This window comes from Mus musculus, chromosome 5 (assembly GCF_000001635.26).
Source record: "Mus musculus strain C57BL/6J chromosome 5, GRCm38.p6 C57BL/6J".
Lineage (NCBI taxonomy): Eukaryota > Metazoa > Chordata > Mammalia > Rodentia > Muridae > Mus > Mus musculus.
In genome coordinates, this window is record NC_000071.6 from 139,015,341 (window position 1) to 139,039,473 (window position 24,133).

At 50.2% G+C, this 24,133-nt stretch overlaps 1 protein-coding gene across 8 annotated transcripts in view; it reads right to left on the reverse strand.

The window, feature by feature from the left end:
- Positions 1 to 1,963: 1,963 nt before the first annotated feature.
- Prkar1b (protein kinase, cAMP dependent regulatory, type I beta) overlaps positions 1,964 to 24,133 on the reverse strand; it is a 133,400-nt gene continuing 111,230 nt past the window's right edge. For 7 of the 8 annotated variants that reach the window (NM_001359101.1, NM_001359097.1, NM_001359098.1 and 4 more), the window contains 3 exons: positions 21,694 to 21,815; positions 4,716 to 4,797; positions 1,964 to 3,491 (listed from right to left, as the gene is read on the reverse strand). In NM_001359101.1, coding sequence (NP_001346030.1) covers positions 3,319 to 3,491; positions 4,716 to 4,797; positions 21,694 to 21,815 — 377 coding nt within the window. In that variant the 3' untranslated portion in view covers positions 1,964 to 3,318. The remainder of the gene's footprint in view (positions 3,492 to 4,715; positions 4,798 to 21,693; positions 21,816 to 24,133) is intronic. The other variant, XM_006504660.3, reaches the window with a different exon arrangement.

Genomic DNA, 24,133 nt, shown 5'->3' on the forward strand with positions numbered 1-24,133 from the left:
CAGCCAAGGCCATCAGACCAGCAGGGCTGAGCCCCACCTGCTGGCACCCAGCCACAACAGACTTCTGTCTTCATAGTCAGAAAACCCGGGCCTCAAGGAAATGGTTTTGGCAGGGAAGGTGGCTTATGGCTGAGGACTCATAGAAAGGGCTTGGGATGTGGGAAAGAACCAAGGGTGAATGAAAAGTGAACTCGTGTGAATTCATGGATAGGTGAAAAGTGAGCTGAGGAGAATAATAATTCGATGATGGAAGGCTCCCATAATCTGCCCTGCTCTCAAGGCAAGCAAACTGCCCACCACAGCTGGCAAAGGACAGAGACCATAATGAAATGGAGATGTGTTCTCTATCCCAGTTCCCACTTGTACCCATAAGAAATTTGCCCAGTGGCACCAGCCAATCTCTTCCCTCTCAAGGTTTAGTCAGTAGGGTATCAGACATGGGTATGAGGCTGGGGCTGGGCCCTATCTATTTGACTATGCCTAGGACACCTCTAACAAACAGAGGTCTGGCCAACACAGCCCTCCATTTGCACTGACAATGTAGAAATGAAACTAGTTGAACTGAAGCAGGAGGATTTCATGAGCTGGACACCAGTAAGAGCGCTATAGTGAGACTTTGTCTCAAAATTGATAGATGAGAGAGAGAGAGAGAGAGAGAGAGAGAGAGAGAGAGAGAGAGAGAGAGAGAGAGAGAGAGAGAGAGAATGAGGGGAGGGGGAGAGGGAGAGGGAAAGGGAAAGGGAGAAGAAGAGGGGAAGATATTATAGACTTTGGTTTGGATATATGGAGTTACAGAAAGTAGAAGAGTAGGGGTGGGGATGGGGAGTTCATATCTAATGTGTGCAATTTGGAGTAGGAAGATGACCATCTGTAGAAGGGTGTAGTGATAGCTTCAATATACTGTGCATGCAGATAGTAACAAAACACTTGCCATTTTGACTTTATTTGCTTGCTTCTACAAGGATATTGAGCCCACATAAGGCACATGCTTGGCAGCTATTCTACCACAGAGCCATGTCCCCTGCCCCTCACTAGGGGATTCTAGGCATAGACTCTACCACTGAACCACACTCCAGCCGCTCACTGGGGGATTCTTTTTTCTTTTCTTTCTTCTTCTTTTTTTTTTTTTTTTCAAGACAGGGTTTCTCTGTTGTAGCCTTGGCTGTCCTGGAACTCACTCTGTAGACCAGGCTGACCTCGAACTCAGAAATCCACTTGTCTCTGCCTTCCAAGTGCTGGGATTAAAGGTGTGTGCCACCACCACCCAGCACTCACTAGGGGATTCTAGGCAAGCATTTTACCACTGAGCCATATATTCACTGCCTTTTTTTTTTTTAACTTTTTACTTTGAGACTAAGTTATGTAGACTAGAGCAGGCACAGCATTAATGGTTTTGTTTGTTTGTTTTTGTTTTTTTGAGACCAGATTTCTCTATGTAGCCCTGGCTGTCCTGGAACTCACTCTGTAGACCAGGGTCACCTCGAACTCAGGGAGTTGGACTGCCTCTGTCTGCCTCCTGAGTGCTGGGATTAAAGGTATGCACCACCACATCTGGCTTAGCTTTAGTGGTTTTTAAAGTGTGTGTGTGTGTGTGTGTGTGTGTATGCACGTGCATGAATGTGTTCAAGTATGCCATGACATTGATGTGTAGGTCAGAGGTCAAAAGTTGCACTCACCTTCCACCTGGTTTGGGACAAGGTCTCTTGTACCATCTGGGTATGCCAAGCTAGCTGGTCCGAGCTTCCAGAGATTCTCCTGTCTACCCCTCCTACCTTGCAGTAGGAGCCTGGAATTATATGATTGATACTTTGTCTGGCTTTATGTCTGGAGATTTGAACTCAGGTCCTCACATTTGCATGAAAAGCATTTTACCTGCTAAGCCAATTCTCCCCAGCTCAGTGTTAATCACTTGAAATCCCCAGAGCAGTTTCTTATCTACAAAAGATTTAGACAGAGGCTCCCAGGTTGGGAAAGGGTTCTTCATTGCACATTTAATAGTTCATGCAGCGCTTGGTGACATAAATAGGGGATGGAGAAGCAGGGCCACAGAATCCACAGATAGTCCACAGTGCAGGCACGACACACATGGCCAGGGCCACACAGCGGGGAGCTGATGGTCAGCTGGAAGGGTCACCTAGACGTGCACAGCGGGGCAAGAAAAGGTTGATCACACTGTCTCATGACATGCCGGTCACCCAGGGGACACTAAGCAGTTGTGGACACTCATGTGGCCCTTGGGTCTGGCTGGCTCATATCACACTCCACGGTGGATGGTTTAGGGATGTGGGGTCAAGCCTGGTTTCAGTACATTATCCCCTCTTGTAAGGGAACAGAGAGACTCGGGTGAGAGGTGTTTGGAAGTCAAGGGACAGGGATTCGGGCTTTACAGAGAGAGTCTGGGAAGGCTCAAAACTACAACTTTAACTAGCAAGTTGGAGTTGCTTGCTGTTCCTTGGGGTCTCCAATAGGCAGGTTGACAGAGTCATGGCTCCTGGTCTCCAGGAGATGGGGACTCAGCCCAGACTCACCACGTTTGGAAAGCCCCGCCGTCAGCCACACTTCCTGCCCAATCTGGGCGTCCAGCCAGTAAGGGGTCACGGGCTTGGCCAACTGTCCTGACATGAGGTCAGGGTGCCTGGCCTACCCGGAAATGGACTTCCCAAGCGCTGTGAGAGTAGAGAGGGCTCAGCCACCACCTCCTGACTTTCTGGGGCCATAGCTTAGTCTCTGGATAGGAGGCTAGGATCAATTTGGGTCCTTCAGGGGTCCTTCTGAGAGTTGGGGACAGTGCGCAGGGACCAAGAATGCCTTTCAACCTCTGTTTCTTCTCTCAGCTTGAGTGCTCATTTGAGGACATCTCCATTTGTCACAATCTGTTTTACACTTGGGCCTAGACCAGAGAATCTTACAAGAACCAGGGACAGTGTTCTGATTAACTCCCAGCTCTGGGGGAAAGCTACAAGGGTGGCCACAGCCCCACTCTTGAGACCTGGCAGGACACAGGGCCAGTTCAAGTATGGGGATCAGACAAGAATTCCCAGAAGACTTGGAGAGGGGATAAGGTGGCCCCAAGATAAGGCTGCAGGGGGAGCCAGCTGTCACTGCCCTGGTCTGGGGACTCAGTTGCCTCTTGCCCTTTGTTTTTGAAGAAGCACAAGATGGTTATTTATTCCAAAAGTGAGTCCAGAGAAAGGGTAGGCTCCGGGCCGGGCACCAGCCGCACTCAGCTACTAACCAGCAGCTCCCAGGCCTCTGGCATAGGAAATGGGTCACAGGGCCACATGGGGAGGCCCCCAGGGGTGCAGGCGCAACACAAGCTCAGACAGTTAGGGAGATGAAGCTGTTGTAACGCTGGATGTTCCTCTTCAGGATCTCAGAGCAGGGGCCCAGGACACGCTCAAAACGAGGCCGGTCTAACTTCACACACTTGAGGGGACCCCGGGCCACCACAGTGGCTGCACGGGGCCGATTCAGCAGCAGGGCAATCTCCCCTGGAGGAAGGAAAGAAGAAAGTCAAGGTTCATGATATGGAACGGCCTTTCCTTCCCAGGGGGATGCAGGGAAACCTGTATCTTCTTTTCCTTCTTTCGTTGAAACAGGGTCCTATATCTCCCAGACTGGCCTAGAACTCACTATGGAACTGAAGATGACTTTTCCTAATCCTCTTGTCTCCTCCTGAGTGTTAGGGGTTACAAACCTCACTACCGCCAATGGTATATGGGGCGCTGAGGATTAAGCTCATGAACTCTTAACCCTGGTCTTGAATGGTGTGTGTGTGTGTGTGTGTGTGTGTGTGTGTGTGTGTGGTGGTGTGTGTGTGTTTTCCTAGGAACTGAACACAACCTCATGCATGCTAGGTAAGCATGCTGCCACTGAACTACAGCCTGAGCCTTTTAAAAATCATTATTATTATTATTTATCATTTATTTTGAGACAGGATCACAATAAGTTGCCTAGGACAGGCTTTGAGCATGCCATCCTCCTGCCTTAGCCTTCCTGTAGGATGGTAAACCCTGTACAAGTAAATGCAAGATCCAGCCTAAACTCTTTCCTAGTTTTAGTACGTCCTGGGAAACACTTGCATAGAGTACTTGCTGAGCATGCACGGAACCCGGGGTTCAATTCCCAGCCCTGCATAAACCAGGAGTGGTGAAGAACACCTGTGGACCCAGCACTCAGAAGGTGGAGGCAGGAGGATGGAGAATTCAAGGTCATCCTTAGCTATACAGGGAGTCTGAAGCCAGCCTGGGCTACATGAAACTCCCCAATTACACGTTAATTATCTGAAATTCAAGTTTATTTAGCATTGTCCTGTGATCTGCCTGGCAGTCCCACATGCAACAGACGCTGTAATGTGGTCCAGGCTTCCCCATGACCTAGTTCCAGCTGTAAGAACATTCTAGATGCACTCAGGCCCCTTTCTCAACAGCTACAGGAATAAGCAGCTTGTGGTCCTGGGTCTCTCACCAGGACTCTGCTTTCCCCCAGGTCATAGCTAGGCTCCAGGACTATTAATCCCGTGGTCTCGGGCCAGTCCTGGACCTCAGTTTGATGTGACTCCAGCTGAGGCCGCTGTCACATGGCCTCATGTGACATGCATGTGGCTTGCCCTAACCTCCAGATCCCACTCTGGGATGTAAGGAAGCCCCATGCAGCTACTGACTCAGGGCCCCAAATGAGATGCCACATCTTGAGTGGTGAGACACCCAACTCACCAAAGTAGTCAGAGGGTCCAAGGCGCCCCACTTCCACGTACTCCTCATTGGGGGATCGTCGCTGGAGGACTGAAGCAGTGCCCTATGGGAGAAGGGACAGGCGAGAGTCAGCCAAATATGTGGGTCAGCTGCTAGAGGGACATGTTGGAAGCTGCTTGTTAGGGTACATCATATTTTGGGGATTACTTGCTTAGTGAGCATGTGAAGGGAGGCACTTGTTGGAGAGTGACTTGGGGAGTCTGCAGTAGGAGCCACTGCCTGTGTGTTCCTTCTTTCTGGCTCCTTTCCTCCATATAGATACAGTTGCTTCCATCCTTAACTATGCTGGCCTCTCTTCTTTTTGGGTCCATCAGGCCTTCTGGAAGGTGAACCCTCATGCAGTCTGAGCTCTGAGTTGTGGTTGGCTAGTGTACCCTCCCAGACACCTAGAAGCCTATCCTATCTGAACCCCGATTTTACTGACACAATGGAAGCTCCCCCCCAATAGGGACCTACCCAGAGGCTTCCCCAGAGGTCCTGATGGTAGTGGTGGGGATGGCCCCAAGGTGCCAGTACTTTGTCCCAATGCTGAGAGCTGACCTTGGACTGCCGTTTAAGGACAATGAGCTGTCTTAGTCACGTTGAGGGGGGCTCTAGGGAGGCAGGGAGAAGCATGGTCTCAGGGTCACACACCTGCTTAGCTATGCAGCCCCTCCTTACTCCCAGGAGGGCAGTGGGTCTGCAGATGAAGCTGGCTCAATGATTAACAGAGCAGCTGCAACAGGTCACTGGCCCCTGGGAACATTAAAGACAAGGCCAGGGCACCCCGAGGCGTCTGGGCAACCAAATGCCTCCCATGCTCACGAAGCCAGCTACCTGAGATGGCCAGCTACCCGGCTGGACCATGGCTCCTTTTAGGTAAGTCCTTCCTGAGTTAGAGTCCCCACCTGTCACCTTTGTGGGCCAAGAAGATAGAGATGCCCTTCAGCATTGCCAGTAATTCCCAGCAAGGACAGCAGAGCTTAGCCAAGTATGGTGAACCTAGCATCCCAGAATTTTAGGAAGCTGAAGCAGGGGGATTTCTGTGAGTTTGAAGTTACCCTGGGCGACACAGTGAGACCTTAGCCAAAAATCCTGCTCATCAAACAAAAACAAGGCCAAAGCAAAACAACAAAGACAACAACAAAAAAACTCACAAGAAGGAGAAAGAGGAAGAGGATGAAGAGAAGGAGGAAGAAGAGGAAAAGGAGGAAGAGGAAGAGGAGGAGGGAGAGGAGGAGGAAGGGGAGGAGGAGAAAAACAGGAAAAATTGAACTTTGAGGTGGCTCTGGGTAAAGTCACTTGCAGCCAAGTCTAATGAGAGATTCACACGGTAGAAGAAGAGAACCATCTTCTACAAGTTGTCCTTTAACCGCCACACATGCACCATCTCCCCGCAAATAAGTAAATGCAATCTTATTTTTAAAGGCATCTATTTGAGCTGGAGAGATGGTGTGGTTTAGTGCAATTGCTGTTATTCCAGAAGATTTTCATCCCTGTCAGATGGCTCACAACTGCCTGAAAAGTCAGCTTCTGGGGAGCCCACGCCCTCTTTGGACATCCACACCTACGTAGCAGACACACACACACACACACACACAGAAAAAAGGAAGGAAGGGAGAGAGAAGAGAGCTAGAGAGACAGAGACAGAGACAGAGAGCTTGGGGGTGGGTTCGGGTATGGACCGAATCTGTAATGGCAGCACTCAGGATAGGTGCAAGGATAGGAAGTTAATTCAAAGTCATTCTCAGCTCCACAGTGCATTCAAGGCCAGCCTGGGCTACATGAGACCCCTTTCCAAACACGACACAACACAACACAACACAACACAACACAGGGACTCTGACACTGAGCATCACAGTGTATGGGACCTACCTCTGAGGAGCCAGCGTTTAGCTCAGCTCCCAAAGACTCTGACCAACCAGATCCCTGAGGCAGGCAACTGCCTAGGGACTTCTGTATCCCATTTAACATCCACAGACACTGAGGCCCAGGGATGTTGAGAGGTTCCTGCAACCTGGGAACTCCTCAGGGCCTCCGTGTGGGTGTTGCTAGGTCTCCAGGGCCACCAACCATGCCTAGATATCGTGGTGCCCGCCCCACAAGTTCACTCTCTAGGCATAGACAGCATTGCATGGCAAGGTGGACTTCATCATCCAGGCTCACTCACACCCAATCTTGCCACAGCCTGGCTAAATGAGTGACTTCCAGGTCAGCAGCTGGTGCCCACAGTGCCTGGAGTCCCCAGACACCCTGAGCAGTCCCCGCAGTTGGATCCCCAACCTGGCTCCCGGGCTTCTGCATGTTTACGAATTTGGCTGATGGATGGAGTGGGGCATGTAAACATGAGTGCACTCCAGGGCTGCCAGTGTGTGCAGAGAGCATAGGCAGTGCGCTCAGGGAGCACAGGCAGGGAGCACGGGCAGGGAGTGCATGCTTTTCCTCACCAGGGGCCCCAACAGAGGAGAGCCCCACCTGTCAGGACAGCTCACAGTGGTGAGCTCCTGAACCCACACTGGAGAGGTACTCTGACTTTTCCATGTTAGGCTGGGGGACAGGTGGGGCTTCCTGTCTTTAAAGTCATGGCTGGAGGCGATGTTGGGGAAAGGCTAGTCTGTGCCTACTACACAGGCTTGAGGACTTGAGTCTGACCCTCAGTACTCCCACAGAGTTAGACTTGGTGACCCAAACTTATAATCTCAGTGTCTTTTAACTAGGTAGTGTTCTTATACATTCACTGCCCCCCTCCACAAATAATAATAAGATGTCTCTCTTTTTTTTTTTAAGCAATCCATTTGCGTTGGAGCAATGGCTTGGTGGTTAAGAGCATTTGCTGCTCTTCCAGAGGTCCTGAGTTTAGTACCTAGTCACCATGGCAGCCGCCTGGCAGACATAAAGGCAGTCAGCTGGATCTCTGGAGCTCACTGGTTATCCAGCTTAGCCTTAGCTGTCCATCCCTAGGCCAGTGAGAGGCCCTGGTCTTAAAAACAAAGTGGACAGCCTCTACATTCACTTTTATATGCATGCGCACACATTCCCCCCACACTCAAACCCACCTCCAGACACATACACATGTCCGGTAAACACAAAGCCAGGGTGCGGTGTTCTGGCCTGAGGAGCCTGAGCCCTAGCACTTACTTCTCTCCTTCTACCATGCGGACCCTGAGGATCAAATCCAGGTCATCGTGCTTGGTGACAAGTTGCCTTAACTCACTGGGTTATCTCACCAACCCCTCATCCCAGTATTCTCAGACAGAGGCAGGAGGATCTCAACTTCAAAGCCAGCCAGAGCTATATAACAATGTAGCAACACACACACACACACACACACACACACACACACACACACACACACCAATGACAAAAAAAAATCAGAAAGCCAACTCAACGTTGCTACATGCTAACAAACCAGCCACCTAGTCACAGACCTAGGAAATAGTTGGGGACCTTAGGGATCCCAGATTGTTCTTACTTCCTGTCCTAGGACCTCAGCAACATGTCCAGTCCCCTCTCAGCTGGCACAGAAGCTCTCATGGCTCTGGGAGTCACCACATGCCATCTCTACATCACTAGCAAGTAAATAAAGAGAACCCACATGCACCTCAGATTCTTCATATGTGAGCTTGGGATGGTCACAGGAACAACCAAGAAAGATGTCCACAGGGATGAAATGTCCATGAAATCTCTACATGCAAAGGCTTGGAAGAGAGAAGCGGCCACAGTACGCCCTGTATCTCTCCAGCGTGGGGAATGCCCAGGCATGGCCCTGCCCTCAAAGGATCAGCATACAACCCACGTTAGGAGACAGAACAGATAGTCAAACTGTAGGTGCAGACACAGGGACCATAAAGGTACAGTCGGCATGGCTTAGACACAGTGACCATGGTGTTGAGCTCCAGAGGATAAAGGGAACCAACCAGAAATGTGGAAGCCTCCTGTGTAGGGATGAGGTGGGAACAAGGAAGAGGTGAAAGTGCCAATGGGAGAGCAGGGTGTCAGCAGGGGACTCCATGCTTCCTACACAGAGCTAGGCATCCTGGCATCCTTGCAGGAAGAGGGGCTTGGCCCGAAACCTGTGCTGTGGGTTCCTGTGTTGCTGCGGGACTCTTTGTAATAGCAGCTCTTTTGTTGCCCTGACTAACGCACTGCCTGGAGCTTGACCATCCTCACCGTAAAGCCCCATGTCTGTGAGCAAGCACTCTGCTCCGTCTACACACTCCCAGATACACTAGAGACAGGCTATTGTCTCCTGTCATTGAAAGCTCCTAGGGAGAAAACAACAACAACAACAACAACAAAACCACTCCCAACTCAAGATCCAGCCTGTGTCCCTAGAAGCCGTGGAAATGGCCAGACAGACATCCTGGAAGACACGTTGAGACCTCAACACTGGGAAACACCCATACCAAATTGCTGGCTCATAGTCTCCAAGATCCTCAGTGGAAGATTCCAGTCCGCCTGCAGATCTGCAGCAGACAGCCCAGAGGTGGTGCAGGGAACTGCCACTCCTGGGTGCCTATGACAGGGTCTGCTTACAGACACTAAATTCCCTTTTAACTACTGTGACTTTAAAAAAATTTTTTTCCTACAACACTAAAAGGGAAGTGTGACTTTCCTAAGAAGGAAGCCAGTGGGGGGCCATGTGGCACCCACTTCTACAAGGCCATGTCCCAGGCTTCCTCTTTCCATGTCTCACAGACCCCGTTTGTGGCGATGAGAGGCTGAGTGTCCTCCTCAGCCGCTCTCTACTTTATTTTTTGAGACAGGCTCTCTCACTGAACCTGGAACTCACCAGTTCAGCTAGATTGGCGGGCCAGCAGGCCCCAGGAATCCTCCTGTTTCCATCTGCTCAGTTTTGAGATAATAGGCACTCGCCACCACTCAGCTTTTCGGCAAGTCCTGGGGATCAGACGCAGGTCTTCTTGTTTATAAACCAAGCCCCTCATCAACTAAGCCATGCCTGGGACACTTCCCCAGATGTCCGTTAAGATTCAAAACATGGTAGCTCGTAACTGAGAAGCTTGGCTTTCAGAGGTGGAGTTGAGGGAAACCAGACCCATTTTAGGAGCCAGTTTCTGGGAAGAGACCAAGAAGAGACAGTGTTTGCCTAGCTGGTTCTCATGGCTGCTCATCACTTACAACCTTGGCTCTGAAGCCCCTCCATCTCACAACTTCCACCTCTCCAGCGAGAATTAAGCAGTGACTGGGACCCTCACCTCTGCTGGAGAGATCCTTAGACATCCAATGAAAACCAAGCTATGGGCTCAGACATCAGGGATACTGAGGAAGTAGTTTAGGAGCACAGTCAACCAGGTCTGGCCTCAAAGTGACCATGCAGCAAGGGCTACCACACATCAGTGCAGAAACTCTCCAGAGAGTGAGCAACAGCCAGCAACAGGCCAGGGTGGGAGCAGAGAGACGATGAGGGTGAAGGAGGGGTAGCATGGAGAATGGGCAAGCTTAGTGTTGGCACTTGCATTCGTCTTGAGGGGCACAAGAAAGGCTCCCAACTTAAGATCCCTGCCTGGAGCCTATACCAGCTCAAGTCCCTCTGAGTCCAAAACCAGCCAGAGACCAGCAAAGGAGTGAGGAATCAAGAGGCATATGTGTGAGAAACACCCTGCCTGTGAACACCAAGTGAGACTTAATGGGGAGGAGCTATATATACACACACACACACAATCACACATACATAAACACATACACACACATAATCACACACACACAATCACACACATACACACACACAAAATCACATACATATACACACAATCACTCACACATAAACACATACTCTCACACACACACAATCACACACAAAATCACATGCATACACACATACCCACAATCACACACAAAATCATACACACATACACATACACACACAATCACACATACACACATACACCCATACACACAATCACACATACATAAACACATACATACACACACCCAAAATCACATACATATACACACAATCACACACACATAAACACATACACACACATACTCACACACACACACAATCATACACACATACACATACACAAAATCACATACACACAAAATCATATACACACACATACACACATACCTACAATCACACACAAAATCATACACACACAATCACACATACCCACATACACCCATACACACAATCACACACACATAATTACACACACATACACATGCACACATACACACAATCACACACATATACATACACACACATACACATAATCACACACATACACACAATCACACACATATACACACACATACACACAATCACCCACACATGCACACACAATCACCCACAATCACACACACACACACACACACACACACAAACTCTGTGCACTGAGGCTACCGACCCTTCTCTCCCAAAACAGGGAACAGGAGAAGTCTTTTTTTTTCTTTTTTTTTTTTTTTGCATTATTTAAAGAAATATCTTTTAAAAGAAATCTTAGTTCCACTTCCATACATGGAAATGGGTCTCACCACCCATAAATGAAAAGTGACACAAGCAATTGGAGACAGGTGCAGAAGACTGCATTGCAGACACGCCTGGGGCCCATGGGAACAAGCGTGCCCACGGGGACACAGGGACAGTCACGAACATGAGGACACACATGGCCACAGGGACACACTCCTATGCATGTGGAGATATGCATGCACACGGGAATCAGTACCCACAAGAGAATGCAGACACACACATGGACCCTTTGGGGCTTATCCACACAAGCTGCTCCCTGGCTATGAATGGAGGGTAGCCCATTCCCTACAGGAATAAGATCTGCCTACTCCAGAGACCCCAGAAACAGCTCCTCCTGGGAGAGGGGAGATGAGCCCACGAGTAATGAGGAGGAAGATGGTTGTCCTCGGTGTCATGAGACATGTCCCACTCCGGGGATTCAGGCCTGGCCTGCAGCTGCTGTGTGCACAAGTCAGTCATCGGCTTCTGCGTGGATGCCAAGACAGAGTACTACTTGCAAACTCGAACACACAGGTGCAGACAGAGCCTGGAGGTTGCCTCCGCCTGGGGAACACATTCCAGAGACCTGGTCTTCTTTTTGAGACAGGAGCTTGCCGTAGTCCAGGCTACCCTCAAGCTTTTAATACTCCTGTTGCAGCTTGACAGGGGCTAGGACTACAGGGTGGCTCCCATGTCCAGCTTCCCACAGCCCAGCCTGGCCAAGGGTGACGCTCAGCTTCTAAGTGTGTTGGCTTTGGTTGTTTTGGCTTGGGTTTTGGTTTACGAGACAAGGCCCACTATGCTGATGATTCATTCTGTAGACCAGGCTGGCCTAAAACTTCCAGCCTTCCTGTTTCAGCGTCCCAGGTTCTAGACCAATAGACAGGCCACAACATCTAGTTTAAACATTTAAGGTCTCCCCCCCCCCCCCACTGGAGATTGAACTCACAACCCTGCACATATAGAATTGCAGTACAGTGATTGCCACAATTAACAGCCTCCCATGTGGAAGCTGCTTCCAAGTGCAGGTCCCCCACCCCCACCCCCACCCCATGCAAAGCTAGCCTGCTGCCCCTCCCCCCACCATGTGATTTTTCCCCCCCTGGAGGTCCTGCTGGTTGAGTAGCCTCTCCTACCTTAAGGAGCCTGGGCTCTCATCTGCGAAGGTGCCCTGCTCCGCCCTCCCCTCGTGCCTTGCTCGGCTGCCTGTCTGTAACATGGCTGGCTACAGTCTGTCCTTTTGACAACTGAGCAAACACACCAGCCCGGTGGGCGGCCGGGTCAGCTTTTGTGCCAGTGTTTAATGGCTCATCCGTGAGGTCTGGGCTGTGGCGGAGGCACGGCCCAGCAGCTCCAGTGGGAAAACAGACATTAACTTGGATTCTGGCGCCGCGGCTGCTCTCAGGACAGGGACAGGTGCCAGCGAGGGCCTGGGGACCATAGCTCGAGGCAGTCAAATTTTGTGTGAGAGGGTCCTCTTCTGCAGAGCCAGTCTCTGTCATAAATATCCCAAGGCTGGATTTGTCCAGCAGGTGTATAAACAGTGGCTCTAATGAAGCTCCAGAACTCCAGGGCATGTAGACATGGCATGCAGGGGTCAAGACAATGGTGGAGGCCTCAGAGTGAGACGGTGTGCAGGTAGCACCTCACCATTTGCTAGGCAGGCTGCACGCCAGCCCTGCACACAGACAGCCTCAGGAAAACTCAGCCAAGCAGAGGGAAAGCTAGTGTACTAGACTTGCCCTGGGTCGATGCTTCCTGGGGGTGGGCATGAGCCTGTGAACGCCATCTGTGGAGCCCGGGGCCTTGCCTCTTGGGCAAGGCCTAGTGTTTGCTTCTGAACACATATCCCAGCTCATCCTCAGACCATCCAGCTCCCTGTATGCACAACTCCCAGCCCAGATGACTCCACATCAGTGGCTCCATCCCTGCTGACCTCCACCAAAGCACCCACATCCTGGCCACCATCATCAGTGACCTTTATCTTCTCTGACCTCCCCACTTTGATGGCCCACTGTCCTTATGACTAGTGCCCCACCCCTGCTACCCTCCCCCATAGATGGACCCCCTTGCTGACCCATCCTACAGATGGACCCCTCTTGATGACTTTTCCAAAGATGGAAACCCCCTTTGTTGATCTCCCCTGTCTGGGCTGACACACCCAACAACCCCTGCCATCCAGAAGTCACTGAGCCCAGGGATTCTGTCCCTGTCACCTCTACCCTACCCCACGCCATCTGACTTTCTTCCACCCCTGCCCAACTAACAAAGAGTTCGCAGGTCACCTTCCATCTATTCTTTGCAGCCTTTGAGGGTCTCCTCAGAGGGTGCTGCTACAACTAACTTTGCCCCTTCATGTCCTGCCAGGCTGGATGTGCCTGAAACCCTTCTCCTCAACCAGCCATGGTGTCTTGAGCCCTGTAGTCACCTTGACTAAGTGAGTCCCAAGACGTGGATGCCATTTATACACCCTTATAGATTAAATATACCCTCTCCTACTCCTACTTAGAACCCAGGAGATCCTGCTCCCAGGATGCAAGCTTGTTCTCCAAACACAGCTGGGCAGGGCATGTACGGGTAGACCTTTGATTTGACACAGCCTAGAACTAAGGTCCCACATCTACAAGTCTAGAGTACATTAGGTGCCTGGTAGGCACAGCTTTGTGTCTCTGTCATACTAATTTTCTTTGCTAGAGATGAGGGCACTGGCCAGTCCCCCACAGAGCCTTTCCACCCAACAAGACTCCTGCCAGATAGGAGAAACTCAAATGGAGCCCTGTGGGGATCTGGCTGTTCACTCAGAGATCCATAGCCACCCCAATGCCCAGATATCAGCTCTTCCAGCCACAGAGGAGATCTACCAGCTGCCCCAGACTGCAACCCCGTGTGCTGTGTGTGTGTTCACATGAGTGTATATGATGTGTACGCAAGAGTGTGGTTGCTGTTTAAGGGCACACGTGCATGTATTGTGTAAACATAGAGTGTGTGTGCTATGTGCACAAGAATGTGAGCTTCTATATGATACTGTGTAGGTATTTGCATACACACAAGTGTGCATGCAATACAGGTATGCTCTGTGCATGAGAGAGTTCCTGCTGTTCTGTGCATTGAATACAGGCACTGTGCTCATATACACTTGTGTTAAGTGTGCATGTGATTGTGTGTGTGCTCTTTGTGAAAGAGTGTGCGTGCATGTGTGTGTGTATGTGTGTGGGCTATGTGCGTGTGATTGTGTGCTGAGTGAATGGATCCGCATGTATGAGTGTGTTGTGCACAGGGGTGTACAGACAAGTTTGTGCAAGTGATTGTGTGTTGGGTCTCTGTGTGATTTGTATTGTGTGTATGTGATTGTGTGCTGGGTGAGAATGGTGCACATGCTCACATGCTTTCTGCATGTGTGTGAGATTATGTGTGCACATGAGTACTGTCTGTCTGAGTGCTAGACATGTTTGCTTGCTTCCTTGCTTGCCCACTTGCTATGGAGTCTTGCAATATTGCTAAGACTTGTCTTAAACTCCTGGGCTCAAGCACTTCTTTTGCCTCAACCTTCCAAATAGCTGAGACACTCTGACAGACGTGCAACTGCCACACCCCATGAGAGTCAACACCACCAAACTGTCCTTGTAGATATGTTTAAAATGTGAACTTGTTTTGATTTATATTTTATCACTGGGATTCCAACTACATGTGACCAGCCTCATGCCCTCGGTATCCTACTCTGGTCTCCCCACGTTCTCTCTACCAGCCCCATCAGGCTGCTGGGCAACAGCTCAACTCCTGTTGTCTCTGCCCTGACTGGACCCAGCCCATTTCCTGGGGGTGTAGAGGTTACCCTCTGCTATTGACAGCCATTCCTCATTTGAAGTCTTTGAGCTGAGTCCCAGACAGCACTGGGGCTGTAGATAAGCAATGGCCAGTGCATGGGAGTGTTGGGAGGGAAGCCGAGGTTAGAGGTCAGGAGATAGCTCCTTGGGAGGACCACTGTTCACCCCTGCACAATGTTCCTATGTGTAGCTTCCCAAGATGAGTCCAGCATCGTCATGCTTTCTGGTGTTCCAAGGCCCATAGAGAGGGCAACAGAGGGGCCAAAGGGCTGTGTGGGCAGCCATGGGATGCAATGGTTCGAGGCTCCACAGACTGACTTGTCCAGACTGGCTTATCTAGACTGGCTTGTGCATCTGTTTGGGTTTCCCAGCAAAACATGTATCCTCATAGCAACCACTTCTGCATAGTGTTTAAGGCACCTCTGAGGAGCCAGAAATCTCAGTTGGGTAATCCCGGACTGTGGAAGCCAGCAGATACATTCCACATCTGTCTCGCTGGGGACACATGTGGCTGGCAGGCCAAGGATGATGGGAAATTGGATCCCAGCGTCTGCAATGGATGGCCTGGGATGTGGGGGCTGCTGTGGCTCTGAGAAGGAGAAGGACTGGTGGTGATGCCTTTGACACTGGCCTGGGAAGGAATGTTCCAAGTTGCTGTTTTCTTGCTCTTCTTTATTGATACAAGGTCTCATGTAGCCCAGGCTGGCCTTAAACTGGATATGTAGCCAAGAATGACACAGGACTTTTAATCCCCCTGCCTACACCTCTAAAGTACTGCGATCATATGAATGTGCTCTAACACCCAGTTTATGTGCTGCTAGGGATAGAACCCAGAGCGTTGTGCATGCTAGGCAAGCATTTTTTCTTTAAACTTTTAGATAGGGGCTCACTCTTAGAGAACAGCCTGCTACAGAGGCTCTGAATCCTGCAAGAAATCTCTGAACCAAAGGATAGTGTACATCTGGAAGGTCAGTTTATCCACTGTGAGCCATCATGGATGGTATGGTCATTGCATCCAAAAAGCATGCACTCCTGCTTCCTTCCCTATGAGCTGTAGCACCCAACATCCAGCCACTAAGAGAATGCAACTGTGATTTACCCAGGATGGGGCCTTGGCAAACAAGCCCTAAGAGTTCTTCCACATCAGGGCAAAGGGAACACCGAGTCCCGCTGACTCAAAGGACCATGTTAGCTGTCCATGAGAAAGAAGATGGATCAGAGTCCATGGTCCTCTGCAATCCTCTTGGTGGGCTCTGCTGTTAGGAGCTTCCCTGGCCTTCTGGATAAGGTCTGAGCAGAGGGCACTCATGATCACCAAGTGGTGCCAGCATGATGAAGCCAGACTTCCCGGGAATCCTGACAGCTCGTCACAGTGAGTCCAGCCAACAAGCTGAAAAACACTAGTGAATGAGATCACCCAGTGCCAGACACACAGGGTGAGAATAATGCCCAACCCCTGAGAAAGCCCCCACACCTTGGAATCAACAGGCACAGGGGGGTTCTGAGCCCTGCTTGGCTCTTGAGAGTTCCTTCCAGTCAGCACAGAGGCAAATTCAGTGTTGCTAGCAAACACTGCGTTTGCAGTCTCAAACCCCCATGACATTGCGACTCCTCTGAAGTGGGGGGTCAAAGAGGCTCCACCCACATGGCCCTAAGGCTAGGAGAAGAAGGTTGCATCTGTACTAAGGATGGATGTTCCCCCAGCCCAGGCTGGGTTAGGGCAGAGCAACTAGCTGATAGCCACACCCAGCATGTCCCCCAAGACAGGGACAGATGTAAAACCTTTAGGTTTCATATGGGTGTTCAGAGGCCCCTTGGGAGCCTAAGGCAATGGATAACCCCTGCTGACTCATGAGAGGAGTTTGGGTCATTCAGGCAGCATGCACTGCTGCCACGTGCAGCATACATATAATGTGCATGGCAACACATCAACAACCCAACAACAATCTTACAGCAACATGCACTTCCAACCTCATGTGCTCCCCGTGCCGGATGCACCCAGCAATATTTACATGCAACATTAGAGTGAGGGACCAGTCCGCATCTTTCTCAAGAGTCCTTTACTCAGCCTCTTTACTACGCGGTCCAGTATCAGGAGCTCCAACACAACTGATACCTAATGCTTGGACCGTCCGTCTATAAGACATCTTTCCTATCTCAGAAACATCTACTTGAACGTCAGCACGGCAATCCCAATCCCCTTCTTCCACATCTGCTGGTGCCTTTGTCTCATGACCATAGCCCATCTGTCATCTGGAGACAACCTTTTGCCTTCCTGAGTGTCTTGCTTCCGCCATGATCCTTTGTTCAACTCATTCTGTTATAGACGACCCTGTGTGATTATTTTTCTTTTTTTTGGCAAGTATCACACACTCTAATGGCCATCTCAAATCCTGAATAAAACTACCTGAAAGACCCTGGCTAGCAGACCTTCAACAACTGCCTGAGAATTCTCTGTACTCCCCTCTCCCCCAGCCAGTTCCAGCACAGACTAGGAACTAAGACCCTCACTCCCCAGATCTAGTTCCTGCCTGCACGTCTGAGACATCCTGTGTTCCAGGCATTCAGTGTTCTTTCCAAAACCCTGCCCCACCTCCGTTGTGTCTCTCTACAATGTCTGGCTCCCTTAGAACCTCTTCCAGAAGAAGGGTTGCCTGGCGTTTGCCACACCTAAAGCCAAGGGAGTTAACTCTAGAGAAATATCTGAAGCATGGTTCCACACAGCTCCTGCAGGCCCCTAAACCTTCTCCAGGAACAATTCCCAAAGAGAGGAACATAGGAACCAACTGAATGACATTAAAGACAGCTCAAGGAGCCATGAGAATAGAGGTGACACTGAGTAAGGACAGTGAGTTTGAGGCATAAACACACCCCGGGGAGCCTCGGTGCCTGGCACAGTTGAGCCAGCACTGGTCCAGACTAACCTTGGGTTAGTCTACACTGCATTCAGGTACCCCCAGGGACATGCAGTGATTATCTGGCCTTCCTTCTTCCTGCAAAGGTAATCTCTACACCCCAGCAGGGAGGCAGGCACTCTGATGTTAGGTCTGTGTTCCCAGGCCTGGGGCTAGCTGAGAAATGTGTTGTTTTGCAGTCGCTTCAACACTGTGGACATTCATAAAATTAATTTGCTAAGCGGGGAGATAAATCCAATGCCGTGTTCCCATGGCAACACTTCCCATGCTGCCCAATTTCAGTCTTAAGATTTTATGGGAAGCCATCCTTCCTGGTCCAGCTGCTTCCCTGGCCACACAATCAGGGCCCAGGAATTGGGCAGTGGGCGGGGTGGGGGTGGGGGCAGCTTGAATTGAGGAATGCGGGTCTGGAATCCGAGCTGCTGAGAAATCACTTTTCCCACCCAGCTCCTGTCCAGCTCCTCTTGGGTTTTCCTGGAGAGCTGTGGGAGACCTTGGATCCAGATGAGGTCATCCTTGCCTGCAGGTCCTGGCAGGCCCAGCCCAGGCCCAGGGTACCCCCTACTAGGAGGCCAGCCAAAGCTGTGTCCTGCCAAACACAGGGCCCAGACCCAGCAGAGGCTTTGTCCTATCTCAAGGGCTCCTGGCCCAGGGTAGCTCACCCCAGGGGAACAGAGGCAGGAAGGTGACACAGTAGGGAGTGAGCTCAGACAGTAGCAGGGACCCTGCACCACCCGGATTTGTGACTTCCACCTTTGTGTCCTAGGCGCCTGGCTCCCACCGGTGGGTGTGTCTGCAGGAGGCACGCCCAGCTCCTGCCCTGCCTGCTGAGTGTTTTCTAGAAGCTCTGAGGATCAGGTGTCTGAGAAGTTGGCAGCTTCCCATCCTGCTCAGGGGTAGCCACTGTGAATACAGCAAAGAGAAACAAGCTACTTGGCCTCGGAGGGTGCAGCCCTGCAGATGCCTCTACGAAGCACATAAGCTGGCTCCAACTCCTTAATCGGCCTGTTCTCCTTGTGGTAGCGAGGCTCCCAGGAGCCAATGGTATTAATCCCCTTCTGGATGTCCCCATAAGTGGTGTGGAAATCAGGTCCAGAAACAATCACATCTTGTTGGCGTAGCAGGAGCCAGGCACACACAGGCAGCCAGTATGACATCCTATAGCTCTCAGAGCATTGGGGCTCAGGGACATGGGGAGGGGGGCAGGGAACAGGGGACAGAGATGTGGGCTTCATAGCTAGGCTTCCCAGGACTGCCAGTGTCCTCCTCGAGCAGGGCAGGGTGTGCCTGTTAGTCTAGCTCTCAAGGACACAGTTTACAAAACAAGTTCAGAAAATCCACACTAGGACGGTGTGATAACTACCACAAGAGATGTGGCTGTGAGACAGGGCAGGGGCAGGGGCAGGGGCAGGGGCAGGGGCAGGGGCAGGGCAGGGGCAGCCCAGGTGTGAGAGAAACAGGAGACTTCACGCCTCAAGAAGAGGAGCTCAGACATAGCCGCAGGGAGCTGGGCTTGACCCTCCATGCACATCTGCCTTAGATGTGGCCGGAGCCTCCCCCAAGCCGTGTGAATAAGCTGCACAGTCCCCAGCAATGCATTCTGGTCCCCGTGGACTTGGGGTCTGTGGGTTAACTTTCCAGATTCAGTTCATCACAGAGGAAGAAGGGTATTTAAAAAAAAAAAAAAGCCACGTTGCCAAGGAGACCACTTCAAACACACTTTATAAGGTTGTGAAAAGTATACCTTCCCCTGGGGTTGGGTTACATCCCAGAGGCCCAGACAATATAACTGTTCATGTGAATGAGGCCCAACCTCTCCCTCATCTCCAGTCAATGAAGGCTCAAGCTGACTGATGCCAAGGCCACCCTGGGAAGCAGACGCCTTCTTAGAAACCTTTCTGCATGGTGGGGGCTTATGAAGAAGGTGGTTCCAGGCCAGCCCCACTGCTTGAGATTCCCCCAAGGTAACTGGCAGTCAACACACTGTCCCCAAACAGCAGAACCTTCTGGAAGATCAGGGGCACCCTGAGGTCAAACCTCACACCTGTCACCAGAGAGACATGAAGAGAGGGGAGGGACACGTGAAACACACAAAGCAGGGCGGGGTGTGCCTGTTAGTCTAGCTCTCAGGGGGCTGAGACAAGCAGACCACTTCTAATTCAAGGTCAAATTCATCTACAGAGTAAGGCTGCCTTGAAAAAGCCAAAGAGAAGATGGGGGAAATGCCTTACCTGACAAAGTGCTTACTGTGCAAACCTGAGGACCTGAGTTTGATCCCCAGCATTGACATAAAAAGTTAAGTGTCATAGCATATCCTTGTAAGCCCAGGATTGGGGGAGTAGAGACAAGAGGGTCGCTGGGGCTGCCTGACTCCATTGGAGTTCTTCTCTCTCCCTTTCTTTCCCTCACGGAGACAAGGCCACTCCACAATGCCCAGGTTGGCCTAGGACCCCCGATCTTCCTGCTTCAGTCTCCCAAACAGTGGGATTATAGGTGTGTACCATCATGCCCAGTGTACCTTCACTTCTCAACCTGAAGATGGGCTCCTACAGACTCCGAGACGAGCATCACACAGAGCCCATAGCCATGACCAATCACAGAGCGATGCAGAGCAGAGGACTTTCAGAACTATAGGAGGGGAAGAGGCAGGAAACAACACTGGAGGGGAAGGTGACAGGCACTCTGGAAACTCTACAGTTCCCACTGGGATGTCAGCCATCATCCCAGTCCTTGGAGCCGGAGAACTAACCTTCTTCTGCCAGATGACTCGTCACATAGATGTCCCTGACATGATTGTACCTTTCTTTCTAAAATGGTCAGGGATGGCCTCTTGGGTTAGAGGTCTGTGTGGAGCCAATCCCACCAGCACACACACACACACACACACACACACACACACACACACACACACACACAGAGGAGTCTAGCCTTGGCCTGCACACAGATCTAAGTCTTGGACATTGAGGTGCTGGGATGGAGGAAATGGGTTCATTCTAGTTTTGACCAGAACAACCATTTGCTTTACCCGTGCTTCCAATCGTCTCTCCTCTTTACATTTATTATTACATTCATGCATTTGTGTGTGTGTATGTTAATGGGTACGTGGGTGTATGTGTGTATTTGTGTGTGTGTGTGTATGTGTGTATGTTTGTTTATGTATGTGTGCGTATGAGTATATATGTGTGCTTGTGAGTGTATGTGCATGTTTGTGTCTCTGTGTGTATTTGTATATGTGTATGCTTATGAGTGTATATGTATGTTTGTGTTTGTGCGTATGTATATGCTTATGTATATGCATATGTTTGTGTGTCTGGATGTGTGTGCTTCTGAGTATATGTGTATGTTTATATCTGTGTGTGCATCTGTGTGTATGTATATGTTTCTGTGTGTGTTTGTCTCTGTGTGTGTATATGTGTGTGTCTGTGTGTGTATGTTTCTGTGTATATGTGTGTATGTGCATATGCGTGTGTTTGTGTTTATGTGCATATATGTTATGCAATGCCATCATCACACCTGTTATCATTTTTAAGGAGACACAAATGATCTCAACAACAAACAGCCCAGTAGCAGGGTGCGAGGCTATCATGCCAACTTCCCCACTTAGATACGTGGGGGATGATGTGGAGGATGTGAGATGAAGTGGGGGTGCTAGGTAAGGTGAGCAGAGACTAAGCCAAAGCCGCACCGGCTTCCACTAAGGTTGCCAAGCGTGGACTCACGGCATCAGCGGCCCACACAGGACTCACCTCTGTGATGATGTAGAAGTCATCTCCAGGCTCCCCCTGCACAACAATTTTCTCTCCATCTTCAAACTGCACAGGCTCCAGGGCATCAGCTACAGTCAGGCGTTCCCACTTCTCCAGGGATTCTGCAGGAAGGTACAAGGGGTCACAGGCCACACGTTGCTACCATGGAATCGTTGGATGTTTTCTTAGGAAGCCCGGTTCTCAGATCCCTGGGGTGATCTGAGACTATGCTCCTCAGAGGTGACAGATAATACTGCGGTGGGAACCACAACATGCTGAAATGCCAGGTCTGCTCTTCAGCACAGGGGCTGGCACCTCTCCCTCTCAACATTAGGTTCTACCACGATGTTCTCTGTATGCTTGGGGTAGCACAGGTCTGCATCCCAGCTACTCAGGAGGTTAAGACAGGAGTATTACACTCATGGCACACCTAGGATAAAGAGTGCGTTCGAGAGACTATGCACAACTTACAGAGATTTTTGTGTCAAAAGAAAAAGTAAGAAGAAGTAAGTCTGAAGATGGAACTTAGCAGTAGAGCACCTGCCTAGAATCCCCCAGTGAGGGGCTGGGGCGTGGCTCAGTGGTAGAGCCCCTGCCTAGAATCCCCCAGTGAGGGGCTGGGGCGTGGCTCAGTGGTAGAGCCCCTGCCTAGACTCCCCCAGTGAGGGGCTGGGGGCATGGCTCAGTGGTAGAGCCCCTGCCTAGAATCCCCCAGTGAGGGGCTGGGGCGTGGCTCAGTGGTAGAGCCCCTGCCTAGAATCCCCCAGTGAGGGGCTGGGGCGTGGCTCAGTGGTAGAGCCCCTGCCTAGAATCCCCCAGTGAGGGGCTGGGGCGTGGCTCAGTGGTAGAGTACCTGCCTAGCCTATGTCAGGCCCTGGGTTCCATCCTCAGCACAAAAATATAAAGTAAAATACATTTGACTCCTATTTAATTTTTTCTTGGGAGATGCACTTTGAAAACAGCACTGACTCTATGGTGTAAATAGTAGGTACTAAATATTGAGTCAATATTCATTTAAAGAGAAATTACTTTCTCTCCAAAAGAGAAAGACTGAGTATGTATGTTTGTGTGTTTGTGTGTGTGTGTGTGTTTTACAAACAATAGAATCACAGCCAAATTCCACAACTACTGCATACTTTGGACAACTCAACAAATCAAGTAGGATTGTTCCACTCAGAAGCAGCCCCCTCAAAGCAGAGTAAGGCTTGGGTGCTGAGTATGTGTGTGTGTGTGTGTGTGTGTGTGTATGTGCACGCGTATGTGTGTTTACTTGGGTACACATGCATGTGGAGGTCCAAAGTTGGGGTCAGGGATTGCATCCATTGCTCTTCCTCCTTCTTTAGTGAGTCCAGGTCGCTCAGTTGAATCCAGAACTCATGGATCTGATTAGTCTCTCACTCGCTAGGTTGCTCTGAGATCCCATCTCAAGTTTCAGAGAATTCAATTATAGGCAGGCTCCCACACCCACCTACCATTTATGTGGGTGCTGGGCTCCAAAGTATTTGAACTCCTAAGACATCTCCCGAGCTTCTTGGGATTTTGCTTTGTTTTATTTTGAGACAAGGCTTCAATATATATTCCAGGTTGAGCTTGAACTCATAGTGTGCCAGTTAGTGTCAACTGTCAATGTAAATAATTAAAATAATCTAAGAAGAGAGTCTCAATGAGGAATTGTCTAGGTCAGGCTGGGACTATGTACCTGTCTGTGGGGATTGTCTTAATTGCCTTAATGAATGTGGGGAGGCCCAGCCTAAAGTGGGCAGCACCATTCCCCAGTCTTGGATATGGGACTGTGTAAAAGTAGAGAAGGCCAGCTGAGCGCTAAGCATCTCTCTCTGCCTTTGATTGTGAATGTGATGTGAGCAGCTGTCACAAGCTCCTGCCAATGTGACTTCTCTGTGAGAAGCTCTAGCCTAGAACCCTCTCTCCCCTAAACTGCTTTTTGTAAGGTATTTTTCACAGCAACAGAAATGAATCTAGGACACACCCTGTGTAGCCATGGCTAGTTCCACAGCAGTCCTCCTGCCTCAGCTTCTGGATGCTGGGTTTACAAGCTTGAGACACCGTGACCAGCACTGATGTTCTGGCATCCAGAAGGGACACACTTGCTACTATTTTAGGCAAAAAAAAAAAAAAAAAAAAAAAAAAAAAGTTAATTCTGAGGCTGAGTTTACCTTTAAATGCTTATAAACACAGCAGGCCCCTGAATCCTGCACACAGTTTCCCTTCCCCGGCCCTCAGATAGGAAGAAAAACATAAGAAAGTGGGCATTTTCTGTGAGAAAACCATGGTCACCCTTTTTAACTATATCCCCCTCCCTATTGCCTAGCTGCAAAAAGAACCCTTTCTGGCCTGCTCTTCAATGCTACATATGTAGGCCAGCTGCTAAAAATAAAAATTTAAAAAGGCATTCATTTTAGATCTAGGTTAGCAGGGAAAT